Source organism: Macrotis lagotis, chromosome X (genome assembly GCF_037893015.1).
Source record: "Macrotis lagotis isolate mMagLag1 chromosome X, bilby.v1.9.chrom.fasta, whole genome shotgun sequence".
Classification (NCBI taxonomy): Eukaryota; Metazoa; Chordata; class Mammalia; order Peramelemorphia; family Peramelidae; genus Macrotis; species Macrotis lagotis.
In genome coordinates, this window is record NC_133666.1 from 529,769,037 (window position 1) to 529,783,848 (window position 14,812).

At 35.4% G+C, this 14,812-nt stretch overlaps 1 protein-coding gene across 7 annotated transcripts in view; it reads right to left on the reverse strand.

Annotated features, from left to right (window-relative positions):
• Positions 1-14,812, reverse strand: part of FARS2 (phenylalanyl-tRNA synthetase 2, mitochondrial) — a 662,046-nt gene that overhangs the window by 253,436 nt on the left and 393,798 nt on the right. For all 7 annotated transcript variants that reach the window (XM_074208467.1, XM_074208461.1, XM_074208465.1 and 4 more), the window contains one exon: positions 14,050-14,210. In XM_074208467.1, coding sequence (XP_074064568.1) covers positions 14,050-14,210 — 161 coding nt within the window. The remainder of the gene's footprint in view (positions 1-14,049; positions 14,211-14,812) is intronic.

Consider the following 14,812-nt stretch of genomic DNA (forward strand, 5'->3'; position numbering starts at 1 on the left):
TATAAACATAAGAGAAAAAAATTTTAAGCTAAGATAACTTATTAGTCTTTATTATTAAATAAGCTAAACATGTCATTTTCATCACTATTTTGCTTAGTAAATCCTTTTTTCCTCTATACAGAATCTACATGGACACATGGTAACAATATTTTAAAATCATCTCAAATTTCAAAATAATAGAACCTAAACTTATGAGACTTTATTGACGTCCCCCCCCAGGTTCCATAAGTCTGAAAGGGCAAGAGCTCTGATGACTTTTTACTTGTTCCTGCAAATGCAAAAATATTATTAAGCATCTATTTTTATCTCCAAGGGTGTTTTGGGCCCCAAGAGAAAGTCCATGATGGAATAAGATGAAAGTCTGTGCCCTCAAAGAGGTCAGTTATTCTAGTACACTCTTTTTTTTTTAACATGACTCAATAACTCTTTCCATTAAACTATAATTATTATTTTAATAGTTGAGAAAGCATTGAAAACAAGGTTATAGATAATGCTTGAGTTTCACTCATATAACAGAAAAAGCAAAGGTTTAAATTAAGTCAGATCCCCAAAGATTGTCTGTTCAAACACATGTATACACACGCACACACACATACACACACACACACATATACACATACAAATGCTTGTAGGCTTATCTTCTCTGATTACAATAAAACTAATTAGGGAATAAATAATGTTTGAGGCTGCACTTCATTTGTTCAGGCACCCAAGTTCAATTTGCATACTAATAGTTGCATATTTTCTTTTAATAAATGCATGAAGTGAAAGCAAATACAATAAATGAATAACTATTTAAGTGTGAAGTTTCCTGATCTTGATGAAAAATCTGAAAATGAAACAGCCACAGTTCCTTTTTATTTCTTCTACACTAGGAAATAAAGCTAATCACAAAATGATATGATAAATGTCAGTTATTTCAGAGGGGTAAAATAACAGAGAAGCCTCAGTGCCTCTTCTATAAAGAACCACAGAAGCTCATGGAGATTTGGAACTAGAAATGTATGTATGCACAGCTGCCGGGCTGTGCAGATGTTTTCCCCAGGTCCACAGGACCTGTCAATATTTCCTCATTCTATTTCTGGTATCTATTAAATTGTCAGGGCAGGTTCCCCCCATCAACCATTAAAATAGGGCTCCACCATACCCAAACACACTCCTTCCTTTGAAATGAAAACAACTATGTAACAGAGGGTGTGTTTAAAAAAGGGTTAAAAGCTGCCGTACAATTATCTATGTCATAGGTGTATAGCTAACAAGGTGCTAATTGGGAAACTGTATGAGAATTTAAAATGCACACATACACATACACATACCCAAAACAAAACTAAATGTTGGTGTCATATGAGAAGACTGCAATAGAATTACCCTACAGTATATTAAATGCAAAAGCTATGATAATACAATGTTATAGATGCAAATCTAAACCCACAAGGGTGGGAAGGAGAAAGCAGTATGTGTTCTTATAGTGCCATTATCATTCTACCAGAATGCAGAGCAGGTATCATGATATTCATGATTGTGGAAGCCTTAAATAAATAATGCAAAACAGCTTTCAAGGTAACCCCCATTCTTGCTTTCTCATGTTTCTCCCCAAATAAATGCATTGGGAATTCTTTCTAAATATTCACTTTTTGGATAAGGCTGTCTGGAAAACTAGAGTCTTTAAAGGACATTTTATTTCTTGGCCCCTAGTCCAAGAGGCAATAGCATTTTATGAGTTTTAAAATATCTAAGCATTAGGAGACTGCATTAATAGTTTAGGGAAATTCAAAGAAAGGATCTTAAAACTTTCATTTGAAATTAATCTTTAGTGATGATTAGAATTTACTTTAAATGTATTTTATCCAATCCAATCAAATAAGCATTTATTAAACATTATGTAGAATGCACTATGCTATATTATGGGAATATAAAGATGAAAAATAAAAACTGACATCAAGGAACTTATTTTATATGAAGGTATAATATGTAAATACACAAGAAAATACGTGATAATTTGAGGATGAAGAAAAAGCACTAATAACTACAGAATTAAAAACTTTGGACTTCCAAAGCCTTCCCCTAACATGAAATAAACTTTGAAAAATAATAATTTCAGGATAAAGAAATGAGAATTGGGTGGCTAGTTGACCCAGTGGATAGAGTGTCAGATCTCAAGTCAGTAAGACCCACCTTTGTGAGTTAAATTCTGGCCTCAGATACTTAGTAGCTGTGTGACTCTGGGCAAGTCACTTCACCCTATGTGTATCAGTTGTCTCATCTGCAAAATGGGCTGGGTAAAGAAATGGCAAATCACCCCAATCTCTGCCAGGAAAACCCCAAAATGGGACCAGAGTCAGACACAACAGAATCAACTGAACAACAATAATGACAACAGATTATAAATTAATCATTTGATATAATTAGGTATATTTTTAGGTATTTAGGTATATTTTTATTTAGGTATTTAGGTATATTTAGGTATAACATTTCAGATAAACTCAAATATTCCTCTCCTTTGAATAAAGTTGTGTGGAACAATCTCTATGGAAACAATAATGAGCTTTTCCCCATTGTGTAGGATGATAGAAATCAGAGATGCAAAGAGCTTTTTTTCTATTCTAGGTGATTTTATCTGTTTTACTGCCTAGTCTCTTCCCAGAAGAATGGGGAGGGAAAAAAAAATCTGTTTTATAGTCAGAAACTGCATCCTTAACCTTTTCCATCTCTCAAATTTCATTTTGTACCTAATCAGTACACTTACATATTACAATCTACTGCATAGCAGAGGGGAAAACCAAGTTCTCAGAAGTCTAAACTCCCTAACCAACATAGGCATTAACTTAGTTGTGTGATCATAAGTGAATCTCAGAGATTCTGTTACCTTATCAAGAAAACAGGGATAATATAACATGAGAGATATTTAGGGAAAGTACTTAAGTTATATAAAGGTAAGAAGGGAAGGGTTTTGTAAAACCTTTAAAAATGGATATTTTTGTATATGGCATGCTCTCCTCTTATGATGCTCCATGATGACAGGGATCATATTTTCTAAACTGTGAATCTCCACTAGTATAGCACTCTGCTCATAGAAAGGACCTGATAAATTTTTGCTGAATTTATGGCCTAGTTTTTGAATTTGAACTCCCCCCCACAGTGGTTAAAATTCACAAAATTCACCAATTCACAAATAGAATTTGTCCCGGACAAAATTATTAAGGTTACAACCTTTTGTCTTTAAAACCCTAAGATTACCTCATAGTGAGGAAAATAACATGTTCATAGGAAATAAAAATACAAATATAAGCACAATTTAGACAAATAGGGTATTGGAGCATACTGAAAAGAGAGTTACCAACTTATGGCTTATAATACAAGTTGTCTTGGAATACACTAAGGAAGTAAAATTCAGATGTGTTTAGATAAGATTAGATTAGAAATATTTTTAAGTTGAAAAATATCTTAGAGAATCGTTGATTGAACACTTTTCTTTTATGAAAGGGGAAATTACAACCCCTGGATGATTAACCTGTTCACAGGTTGTCTATTCTATAGTCACATTACAAGATGGTAGCAAAGAAGGAACTAAAACTAGGTCTCTAGGTTTATAATACTACTGTTTACAGCTAAATAAGGAAAGAAGTGCTCAGGTTTCATAGTTCCCTCATGAATGACTGGAATGAGAGATATCTCCAGGTGATATAAGTTCTTTCTGTAAAATACTGAAACTATGTGTGAAGTATCAAAAGCAGATTTGCTAGCTAGGGATAAACCAAGACTAAGGAAATTCAAGGCATTATTAATCTCTCCCTTCTCCGTCCTGCTTCCTTGACTATTAAGTCTTTGAGATAAGAAAATATGTCACTTATTTATTTGTAGCCCCCAAAGACACCTATAATAGTGATTAATTGATCCTTTGGTACTTAATTTTCCAACTAAAGGTGTTAATATCGTATGAAAGTATTTGCTTACGAATGACAACTGGACATGGTCCTTTTCTCTGCTCTGTAATTCACAGTACCTAGGTTAGATGTCATCTCTTCCTTCAAACAGTATGTAATTGAGAGGAGGGAAAAACATGTTCATATTCATCAAAGGCAAGGAAGAAATTCTGCACCATATTTACACACCACTGCAACTGAGGTGTTTTCCATTAACTTTAGAGATGATCTAGATCCTGTAAGGCTCTGTAAAAATTCAGCAAGAGGATTAGAAGCAGCCCCCCAGGTGAAATCTCCCAACATTCCCCTCCAATCATTTCACAAATATTTCCTCAAATCAAATTTTTCAGTGTCAGTGCTAACAGAAGGTCAGAGTGAGATATTTTTCTAGCTTAAGACAATTTTGAGGGTAGCAGGAAAGGTTTGCAACATGAGTGAGAGTCGGGCCAGAGCACAGCATCAACACCAGCCTTGGAGGTGGTGACAACAGTGGCAGTACCAACTTCATGAGTGCTCTGTCCAGATATGTTTTGGGTTATAGTTCCAGGGTGCAGAGGAGTACTTATGTTCAATCACCAGGGAGCAAGAGTCTTTATCCCAGTTCCAAAGCAGACAGGAGAGCTAACACTTCCAGGAGGAGGGGAGCAGGAACATTCCTGGGTAGACAACAGAGCAATAGCTACATCTCTCCCTGGATCACATGCCTTGGAAACAATGAAAATTTGCAAACTCTAAGAACTGCTCTGAAAATAGCAGCATGAAAAATAATGAAGGTTGAGGTGATACCTCCTCACCCCCAAGGTGAACAGGGCCCAATTTCAATATAATATTCAAAGTAAAATTGACTTGAAAAATGAGGAAACAACAACAACAACAAAAAACTTGGTAGCAAAACCAAGACAAAAATTCAGAAGAAAATAATAAATAAGAATTACAAGCAAAACTTAAAAGAAAAACGTTAACTGGACCCCAGCCCAACAAGGTATCCTCAAAAATGGTAGAGAAAGAGATGGGAGATAGAGGGAAAATTGGGAAAAGAAATGACAGTGATTTAAGGAAATTCTGAAAAGAGACTTAGCTTGATAAAAGAGGCACAAAAAATACTGAAGCCTTAAATAAACAGAATTGGCCTAATGGCAAAGAGTCACAAAAATTCACTAAAGGAAAGAACTCCAAAATTAGTCAAATAGAAAAAGAGTCACAAAAGTTCACTTAAGAAAATAATTCCTTAAAAAACTGGAAATGGACAATGGAAGCTAATAACTCTATGAGATATCAAGAAACAATAAAACAGTCAAAAGAAAAAAAATAGTATACATGTAAAATATCTCATTGGAAAAGCATTTGACCTGAAAAACAGATCGAGGAAACATAATTTAAGAATTAGTGGACTACTAGTGAGCCTAAACATTATATTTCAAGAAATTACAGGAATAACTGCCCCAAAATATTAGATCTAGAGGGTCAAAAAAATCTACCAATGACCTTCTAAAAGAAAGCCCCCCCCAATGAAAATTTTCAGGAATATTATAACCAAATTATAATTTCCATGTCAAGGAGAAAAAATTTCAAGGAGCTAAACAAAAAAAAAAACAAGAAAAAAATCTAGCAATTCAAATATTATGAAGTCACAGTCAGGTTCACACAAGACCTTGTAAAGAAGCAAAGGGTTTGAAATGTGGTATTATAGAAGACAAAGGAGTTAGGATTACAACCAAGAATCACCTACCCAGCAAAACTGAGTATGGGGGGAAAATAGAAATTTAATAAAATAGAGAGGACTTTCAAGTATTCCTGATGAAAATACCAGAGCTTATCAGAAAAATCTGACATCTAAACAAAAGACTCAAGACAAACAAAATCATAAAGATTCAAATCATAAGACAAGTAAATCATAAGGATTCAAAAAAGTTAAACTCTACATTTCTATAGAAGAAAAGGATACAAGTAACTTCTAGGGACTTTAAAATTAGTAGGACACTTAGAATCTTCATAGATAGGAGGCACAGGTATGAATTGATTATATAGTTAATAACTTCTAAAAGAAAAAAAATGAAAGGGTGAGAAAGAGTGACATATGAGGAGAATGGGAAAAGATGAGGTAGAATGTGAAAACTTCCTAAAAAAATAAGAACTTTTATAGTGAAGGGGAGGTAGTGGGCAATATTTGAACCCCATTTTCATCAGAATTGGTTCAAAGAGGGAACTCATTTGAGTATAGAAATCTATCCTACTCAGCAGGGAACTAGAAAGGGAAGCGAATAAGAAATTTGAAGGTGGGGGAAGAAAGGGGGAAGGAGGTATGTTATGATAAAAGGGAAGACAGAATAAGAGATGGCAGTGGTCAGAAGCAAAATGGACTTTTATAGGAAGGACAGAATAAATAGGGAAAATGATGATCAGAAGAAAATAATGTGGAGGAAAATATACAGTGATCAAAATTTAATGTGAATGGGATGAGCTCATCCATAAGACAGAAATGTATTGCAGAATGGATTAGAAACCACAATTCAACAATATCTTGTTTATCCTATTGAAACAGAAAGACCCACATAGCTCCTATTTGCTTCAGGTTCCTTATTTGTAAAATGAACTGGAGAAGGAAATAAATACTCCATTATCTTTACCAAGAAAATCCCAGGGACAGTATTAGTATGCTATGATCCACAGGCAATGAAAAGTCAGATATAACCAAATGACTAAACAGCAAAAACAAGCCTAGTGCCAGATAGTAGAAGTGCTTTACAAATATTATCTCAATTAATTCTCACAACAACCCTGTTATCTTCATTTCAGAGTTAAAGAAATGGAGGCAAATAGAAGTTAAGTGACTTGCCCAGGGTTACACAGCTAGTAACTGTCTGAGATCAAATTTGAACTCAGATCTTCCTGGCTCCAGGCTCACCCATGAACTGCACCAGCTAGCTGCCTCCATATGTTATTTGCCACTTCTAAACTGAATAAAGGAAACAAACTGCTTCCCTTTCCCTATCTTTATAGCAAATACATACATATTTGTAAAAATATTTGTATAGTGTTGACCTCTAATAACAAATAAGAATTTTCCCATTGTGGGAAATGGTCACTTTGCAGCGCAGACATCCTGGAGGGGGAAGATACATTGGTTTGTAAAGGTCTTAGCATAACTGATAAGAAACAAAGATCCTCAGTTGGTAGGAGTCATTTCTCCTAGTATGTCCTCCTGGACATATGTCCTAGGAGATTTATCCAGCTCCTATCTGAGTTGAGTGCCATTCCCTTCATTAGAAAAGACAGAAGCAGCTTTTTCAGATCTTGCCTTCTGATAGTATAATTGTATAAGAATTCCTCTCCAAAACTCCATTTGGGGGTCATATTTTCTAGCCAAGTCCCCACACAAATCTGCATAATCAGCAAACTTAGAGAAATTTTTAAAAATGTGAGAGTTAACCTGATTCTGTTTTGTTCTTTCTTGACACCAAACTCCAGAGGTTAATGTTTGTCCCTTATTAGGACAAATTCTAGAGGTTAATACCATGTTTAATTTTTTTTTAAGTCAAACTCACGGAAGATGCTATTGTGCGTGAGTGAGTGAGTGAGTGAGTGTGTGCGTGTGTGTGTGTACATGTGAAGGTAGGATAAAACAGGATAGGGTGAAGTGTACACATCACATGTATGGGGGATTTAAAAGTTTGAGATGTGCTCATCTAGCTACAGATATAATATAAGGAATTTATTTCTCAAAGTTACATGCAAGGTGTGATAAAGGGTGAACTTTGACATAGCCTACATATAAAAGGAACTAGCCTATGTGTGACAGATGAAACTGGCAGCTGGGGTCAGTTAAATGGACAGTGGAGATCTAAGAAGAGAGGTCCTCTATATATTTAGGTTAAAGAATACCTCTGCTTTGTCCTGCTGGTATTCATTCAAAGAATTTGCCTTTTCAAGTCTTTGTCCCTGAGTGTGGATTTTTCTCATTTTTATCAACTGCAGTTTCCCTTCTTTTGATCTCCACCCATATTTTTAAACTTCTTTTAATATCCTGTTGTATTTTTCTTTCTTGTCATCTTTAAATCATAAAACTTTCAAAATCATTCACAAACCCATAGGCAAGTCCTGACCTAAACGTAAATCCTTAGATTCAGTAAAAACTCTTAAAGTATGCATTTATACTGCATATATTTATTTACACCAACCTTTCAACCTGACAACCACAAATGGCAAAAAACAACCACCAAAAAAAGAGCTGGGAGAACTCATGAAAAGTAAAAAGGTATTGTGTCTTCGCTTGAAATCCATTGCAACAAAGGGCATGCAAATAATGTTTCAGCAAGAAGAGGAAGAAATGTGGAAGTCTGTTTATTACCACTCTCAACTGCAATTTTAAATCACAGAATCTTAACAGTTACAAGGTACCTCAGATACCATCTTTCACAACCACCTCACTTTACAGAAGAAAAAACTGAGATACCAAAGGAAAAGGCAATCTGCCCAAGGTCACACAGCTGGATTAATTTTTCTATAAATTCATGATGTCAACATGAGCACTCTTCTCAGCAGAGTTAACTGCAATCCCTCCATACCATCATTTTTTGGAGTTCTTGCTTAAGATTTTCCATTAATTCCATTAATTCCATCCTGTAGAGACGATCTACCCACTATCTGGAACATGATCTTCCCAATACTTTAATATTTATGGAAATCAAGTTCATACTCAGGCTATTCAGTTGTTATATTTTGTTATTAATATGTAATTAGTTCACTTCCTTTTCTAATTATACATGTCCCTAAGGATATTTTGTATGCCATGGTGCAGTGAATAATCTATCTTGTAAGTCTTATAGCAAAGTCTTGGTTAGCTTAAAAAGTTAGCCTATATACTTAAACACAAAACAAATCAATGATACTTTCAATTCCTTGAGTTACATGATGAAGTAAATATCCTCAACATAGAAAAATGGTGCTACTGATGCATCATAATAAATATGTTGTGTTTCCATCAGTGGTGACAGACCTGTTATCCTTCACCCTTCACTTCCTTAGACCTCTTGCAAGCAACATAATCCACTTTTAAGCTTATTACTCAAGATTTGGAATGCTGGATATGGCCAGAAATTGAACCACAGTACATTCATATAGAGACAACCCCTTATAAACAGGTAAAATGATAATTCCTACATCTTTGGAAACTTAACTCATGAGGACATTAAAACTGTGACTTAGGGTCTCATGAGCATAATCCTTACCAACTGAGCTAACCTAAATGTTTCCTGTCAATAGTTTCTGCAGGAAAGTAGCTAGTACAGTCATCTTTAGGGAATATTTTCTTTCTCCCAATCTAAATTGTTAAAAAAAATTTTAAGCTTCAGCTTAGATAGCATTAGATGAAACTGTTCTTGATTCCATTCAATTTTTTTTAGATCTTTTATCTGTATCTCTCCTTTTCCATTAGCATAACTTTACCGTGTGTGACATTTCAATCACAAATATGAATTTGAAGACTCTCCTCCATTAGATGGCAACTTATATATAGTAAGTGTTTTAACATGTGTTTGGTGGTTTGAATTGAAATGCAGTTCCTTGATATCAGGGCACCAAGTAAGTCACTGGTGTCTCCAAGAAGAGAAAAACTGAGTGCCTACATATGGTTTACTAATTGATGGATAGGCATAATACAGGATTCACAACAGCAACATTAATCATGAAGGCAATGAAAAGAAAAAGTGAAGGACATGGTTGGAGAAGTCAAGAGCCAAGAGGCTCTAAGGTTCAATAAAGGATGCACTGAAGGTGCAGGAGAAAGGGAATCTCTAGCTCTTGCCAACATGACCAAGGTGGGGCTCTCTTTCCATGGCATTCAGAAAAAGGGCAAAGTCATGGACCCTCTTCTGTCAATTTGGTTTTTAAACAAGCAAAAAAAATCTCTTTGGTGGGATGTTTATGTTTTAATCATAATGTCATTATTGATGTTTGTCCTTCATTCTTGAAGAGGATCATGACATCAGAGATGTGATGCCAACATGTGCAAATAAACTGGACTTAAGTGAGGAACCAGTCTCACTTTCTCCTCTAGAGTTATCTGGGTCCAGTGACTAGATCAATATGACAGGAGATGGCTCTGAATGCAGTGGAAAACCTTGACCTTTTTTAAGCTAAGGATTTTAACAGATGTCAGTTAGACTGAGGCACAAGTTCAGTGATTACAAGGTAAAAAAAAATGTAATGAAGCAAAGAATAGTCTTTTATACCTAGTCAAAAAACCACAACAATCTGGAAAGGAAGATCCTCAGGGTTTCAGGCCAAAATAGCAACAATTGCTATTTATATCCATCCTGAGCCAATCATGACCTAAACAATATCCAAGTGAGGCATGCATGGTTTGGGACTATTGTTGGCCAATCCAAGAAAGTATGAATGATTTGGGACCTAAGATATCTTCTTGGGTTTCTGCAAGCAAAATTTAAATTCCCTTTTTTTAGAGCAACCACAGGTAAGGGAAGGAGGGAGAGAGGGAAAGACAGAGGAGATGTGCTGCCCAACTGACCAGCACTGGGGCAACTCCTCCTACTCTTCACATAAGTTGTTTGCCCTTCAAACATGATATAAATGTCATTATACTGGTCTCTCAACCAGATACTGTTGAAGGAGAAATATTTGTCTAGTTTTTAATATTAAGAAAATATCATTTGTGCCTGTCTAATATTTTATGAGAGCCTTCTTTGACTCAGGTTGCTCAGCATAAGCCCCTATCAGATGCAAATTCCCTGCAATTGTTCAATGTAATTTCATTATTAAATGTACATTCACCCAGCTAAGAGCAGCTTCAACTCATCCCTCTACCCCTCCTCTAGCTCACTGTCTCTCAGTCTTCCAAAGTGGGTACTTGATCCTAGCCACATAGAGGGGATGGATCAGCCTTTAACCTCCTTTCTCCTGACTCTTCCCTTTTTGACCTACATTCCCCTCCATGACTTGGATCAAGTCCAGTCATTTCTTATGATTTCTTCCCCTTCCTTTCTCTCTTTCCCTTAGGCATTTTTTCCTCAATTTTGTTATTCAACCTGTCCTTAAGTAACTTACTGTCTCCCCAGAAAAAGGTTAATCTGTGAACTGCTTGTGCTCTTGCAGGACTGTGAATAAAAATCTGAGGTTTTACTGCTCCAGGGTTAGTCCTGAGTTCTTCACCAGAACTCTTATCTTTGAATTCCTTCTCTGGCAGCATCACCAAAATTTTCCATCATCAATACTTTCCCTAAATCACTTCAGAACTAGGGCACCTAGATTGAAAGAGGCCACACTTAAATGGACATAGACTGTAAATCACAGTGGAGTAAAGTCTCTTCTTCCCACTTTTCTTAGAAATGCTAGTATGAGCTATTATTATAAAAGCATACATTACACACAATCACAGAATCCTGGAACTGGAAGAGACTTCAGAGGTCTAATCCATTCCTAAAAAGAATAATTTCTGCAACTCAGTTGACAAGTGGTCATTTGGTCTTTGTTTGATATTCTGCACTAAGGAGGGCATCCTTTAATTCTGAATAATACTTTGGAAAAGAGAAACTTAATATGATTTTTCCCCCTTTCAGCTTAGTTGTTTTTAGTTGAGTCTGATTCTTTCTGATCCTTTTTTATTTTTTTTTTTGCAAAAATACTGGAATGCTTTGCCATTTCCTTCTCTGATTCATTTTACAGATTAGAAACTGAGGCAAACAGGGCTAAATGAATTGCCCAGAGTCCCACCATAGTAGGGTCTGGGGCCAGATTTGAACTGAGGAAAATGTCCTGACTCATGCTCTCTATCCATCACACTACCCAGCTGCCCTTTGTTTTTCCAAATTTACTTCTTTGGAACTTCCATCCATTCCTCTTAGTCAGACAGAAAGTCAGACAGAATGAATCTGTTTATACTATTTGATAGCCCTTCAAATATTTGAAGGCAGTAATTACATACCCTGCTAATTCTTCTCTTTTCCTGTTCAAATACCATCAGTTCTTTCGATCTTTGTTATATGGTATGAACTCAAAGTCTTTATCCTGGTTTCCCCTTTTTAATTTATTGATGTCCTTACTAAAGTGTGGTATCTAGAAATGAATAAACAGTCTGGATATGGTCTAATCAAAGAAGGGTACAAAGAATTATCATCAAGTTTGACCTGTACATTCAACCAAGGTTAGCACTAGTAGATTCACGCTCAGCTTGCAGTCCTCTAACTTCTCTTCTCCCATGACTTTTTCAAATGAATCTAGTCACCTTTCTATCATCTTGTACTTTTGGAATTATTTTTTAAACCTAAATTTAATGTCAATTTTTGTTAAAATAAATCTAATTAGATATGACCCAATGTCCCTACTTGTCAAAAATTTTTTTTGTAACATGACATTTATGCAAGTCATAAATAAAAATACAAAAGAGCATTAAGGCCAATCAAGGATCCTTGGGGTACTCCCTTCTAAACTTGTAAGCTGATACTGACCCATTAAAGTCTCTTTTGATTCTGCTATTCAGTCATATATGAATCAATCATATGGTATGGCTGTCTCATCCACATCTATCCATCTTTCCCACAAGAATGACACAAACTTTGATTATTATTCATTCTAAGCTATAAAGAGTTGTTTCCTTATGCATGAATAGAACCATTTAACCCATAACAGATAATTTGCAACAACATAAATTGCGAATATAAATACACAATAAGTAAGACACATGGTACACTATGGAAACTAAAAAAAAAAAAATAACAGGAATATTTCTCTAAGATTTATGGTTTAGAAATTATCTCCATGTACATGCATTTATTAAACAATCTGAATTTTAGGGGTGGCTAGGTGGCGCAGTGGATGAAGCACTGGCCCTGGAGTCAGGAGTATCTGGGTTCAAATCCGGTCTCAGACCCTTAATAATTACCTAGCCGTGTGGCCTTGGGCAAGCCACTTAACCTCACTGCCTTGCAAAAACCCAAAATAAACAAATAAATAAATAAATAAACCCAATCTGAATTTTAGTGGTTACCCTCCATATAACAAATTCCTAAATTTGAGATTATGTAGAGATGACTAGTGAGAATGCAAGTAGGAAGATGATACCTCTTGATTCTATGGAATATGGAACAAAATAGAGGAGAGAATACAGACATCTCAGACAAGGGATTTAGATTGCTTCTAAGTATTTTTGAAGTCACCAGGGTAATGATGGTTCATATGCTGAATTTGGTAAAGTGAACCATAATATGAAAGAATCTTGGATCACTGATTTAGAACTAGAAGGACTCTTGAAGGACATTTAATTCACTCTCATCATTCTACAGATGAGGAAACTGGGGCAAAAAGAGGTCTCACAACTACTAAACTTCTAAGGTGTTATTTGAACCCAGGTAATCCTGATCACAAGTCTTGTGCCAGACCACTGTGACATACTTTCAGTCAGGTTTAACATTCAATGATCTTAGGGTGCTTATTGTGTGCATTTATGTGTTTTAATTTAAAAGTGAGTTAATAGACTGAGGCTAGAATAAAGAATGACAGTCATGTTTGTGTAAGCTAACATTTAAGTCTATATGACAAAATCTTTTTGACCCGAAATATTAATGATTAACAATCTGTTGCTTGATGTAAATGAATAGCCCAATGAATGGATTTTGGACAGTCCAAAGTCAGTTCCATTCTTACCTCTGACTCTTACTACCTGAGGGATATTAGGCATATGAATTAACCTCTCAGATCCTGGGTTTCTTTTTCTGTAACAGAGCAACAATATATGCACCCTAGATATCACAGGGTTTTTCTGAAGAAAGTATTTCTCAAACCTTTAAGATCCATCTAAATATGAGTTATTTTTATTACCACACAACCATCAATCTCTGCATCAAAGGTTCTACAATACCAACACCTTGTCACTATAATACTACTTATATATCACATTTTCAGTGAAGACTGTTCTCTAACCACAACTAGGGAAATAAATACTCTTCTATCAAAGCCTCACTGTTTAATTATTAAAGTTTGTTTCTTTTCAACTTCTTAGTCATTTCATTCTAATTAATAAAATGATTAATGAACATTTATTAAGTGCCTACTGTGTCAAACACTGTTAAATTCACAAAACACATGCTTACATATTTCTTGCAAATGCTCTTACCTGAAATTGTATATCCTGGTTGATATCAGGCACACAAAACTGTTTCAGAAATCTCTCATCTTCGCTCCAAAATAGGCGAATGTCAGGGATGTTATACAGGATCATGGCCAGCCTCTCCAATCCCAGACCAAAGGCCCATCCAATATTGTTTTGAGCACCAGCTTCCAAAAAATAAAATGATTTTAAGGATGATAATCAAGGATTTAAGAGATTCATGTAATATTTCCACATTATTCAGTACAACCAATTGACAAGTATTTATTAAAGAGTAGCGATGTTTCAGGAATATAATAAAATGCTAAGGATACAAAGAGAAAGTAAAAAGTCCCTTCTCTAAAGGAGGTTATATTCCAACAAGTAAGATAAAACACCCTCTACACATATAAGATAACATGAACTGAATGGATAGAAGGTAATCACAGAGGGGATGCCACTAATAATGGGGCTGAGGGGGTGAAGGACATGAAAATTCTCCTGAAAGAGTGGTACTTAGGTTAAATTTAACAGAGGTGAGAAAGGAGAACATTAATATCACATGAGTATTTACTAAGTATGAAAACTATATGAGGAAAGAGAGGGAGCCAAGAAGGCAGAGGAGCAGGAAGGACGGTGAGTTCCCTATCAAAACTCTTCTAAACAGATCTAGAAAACACACCACATCAAATTCTGATGGGGAAACCCAAGAAAAATTCACAATGAATCATTTTCCAGCCCAGGTTGGTAACAGGAAATAGAAAAACCTACAGATAATGAGCCAAGTGCT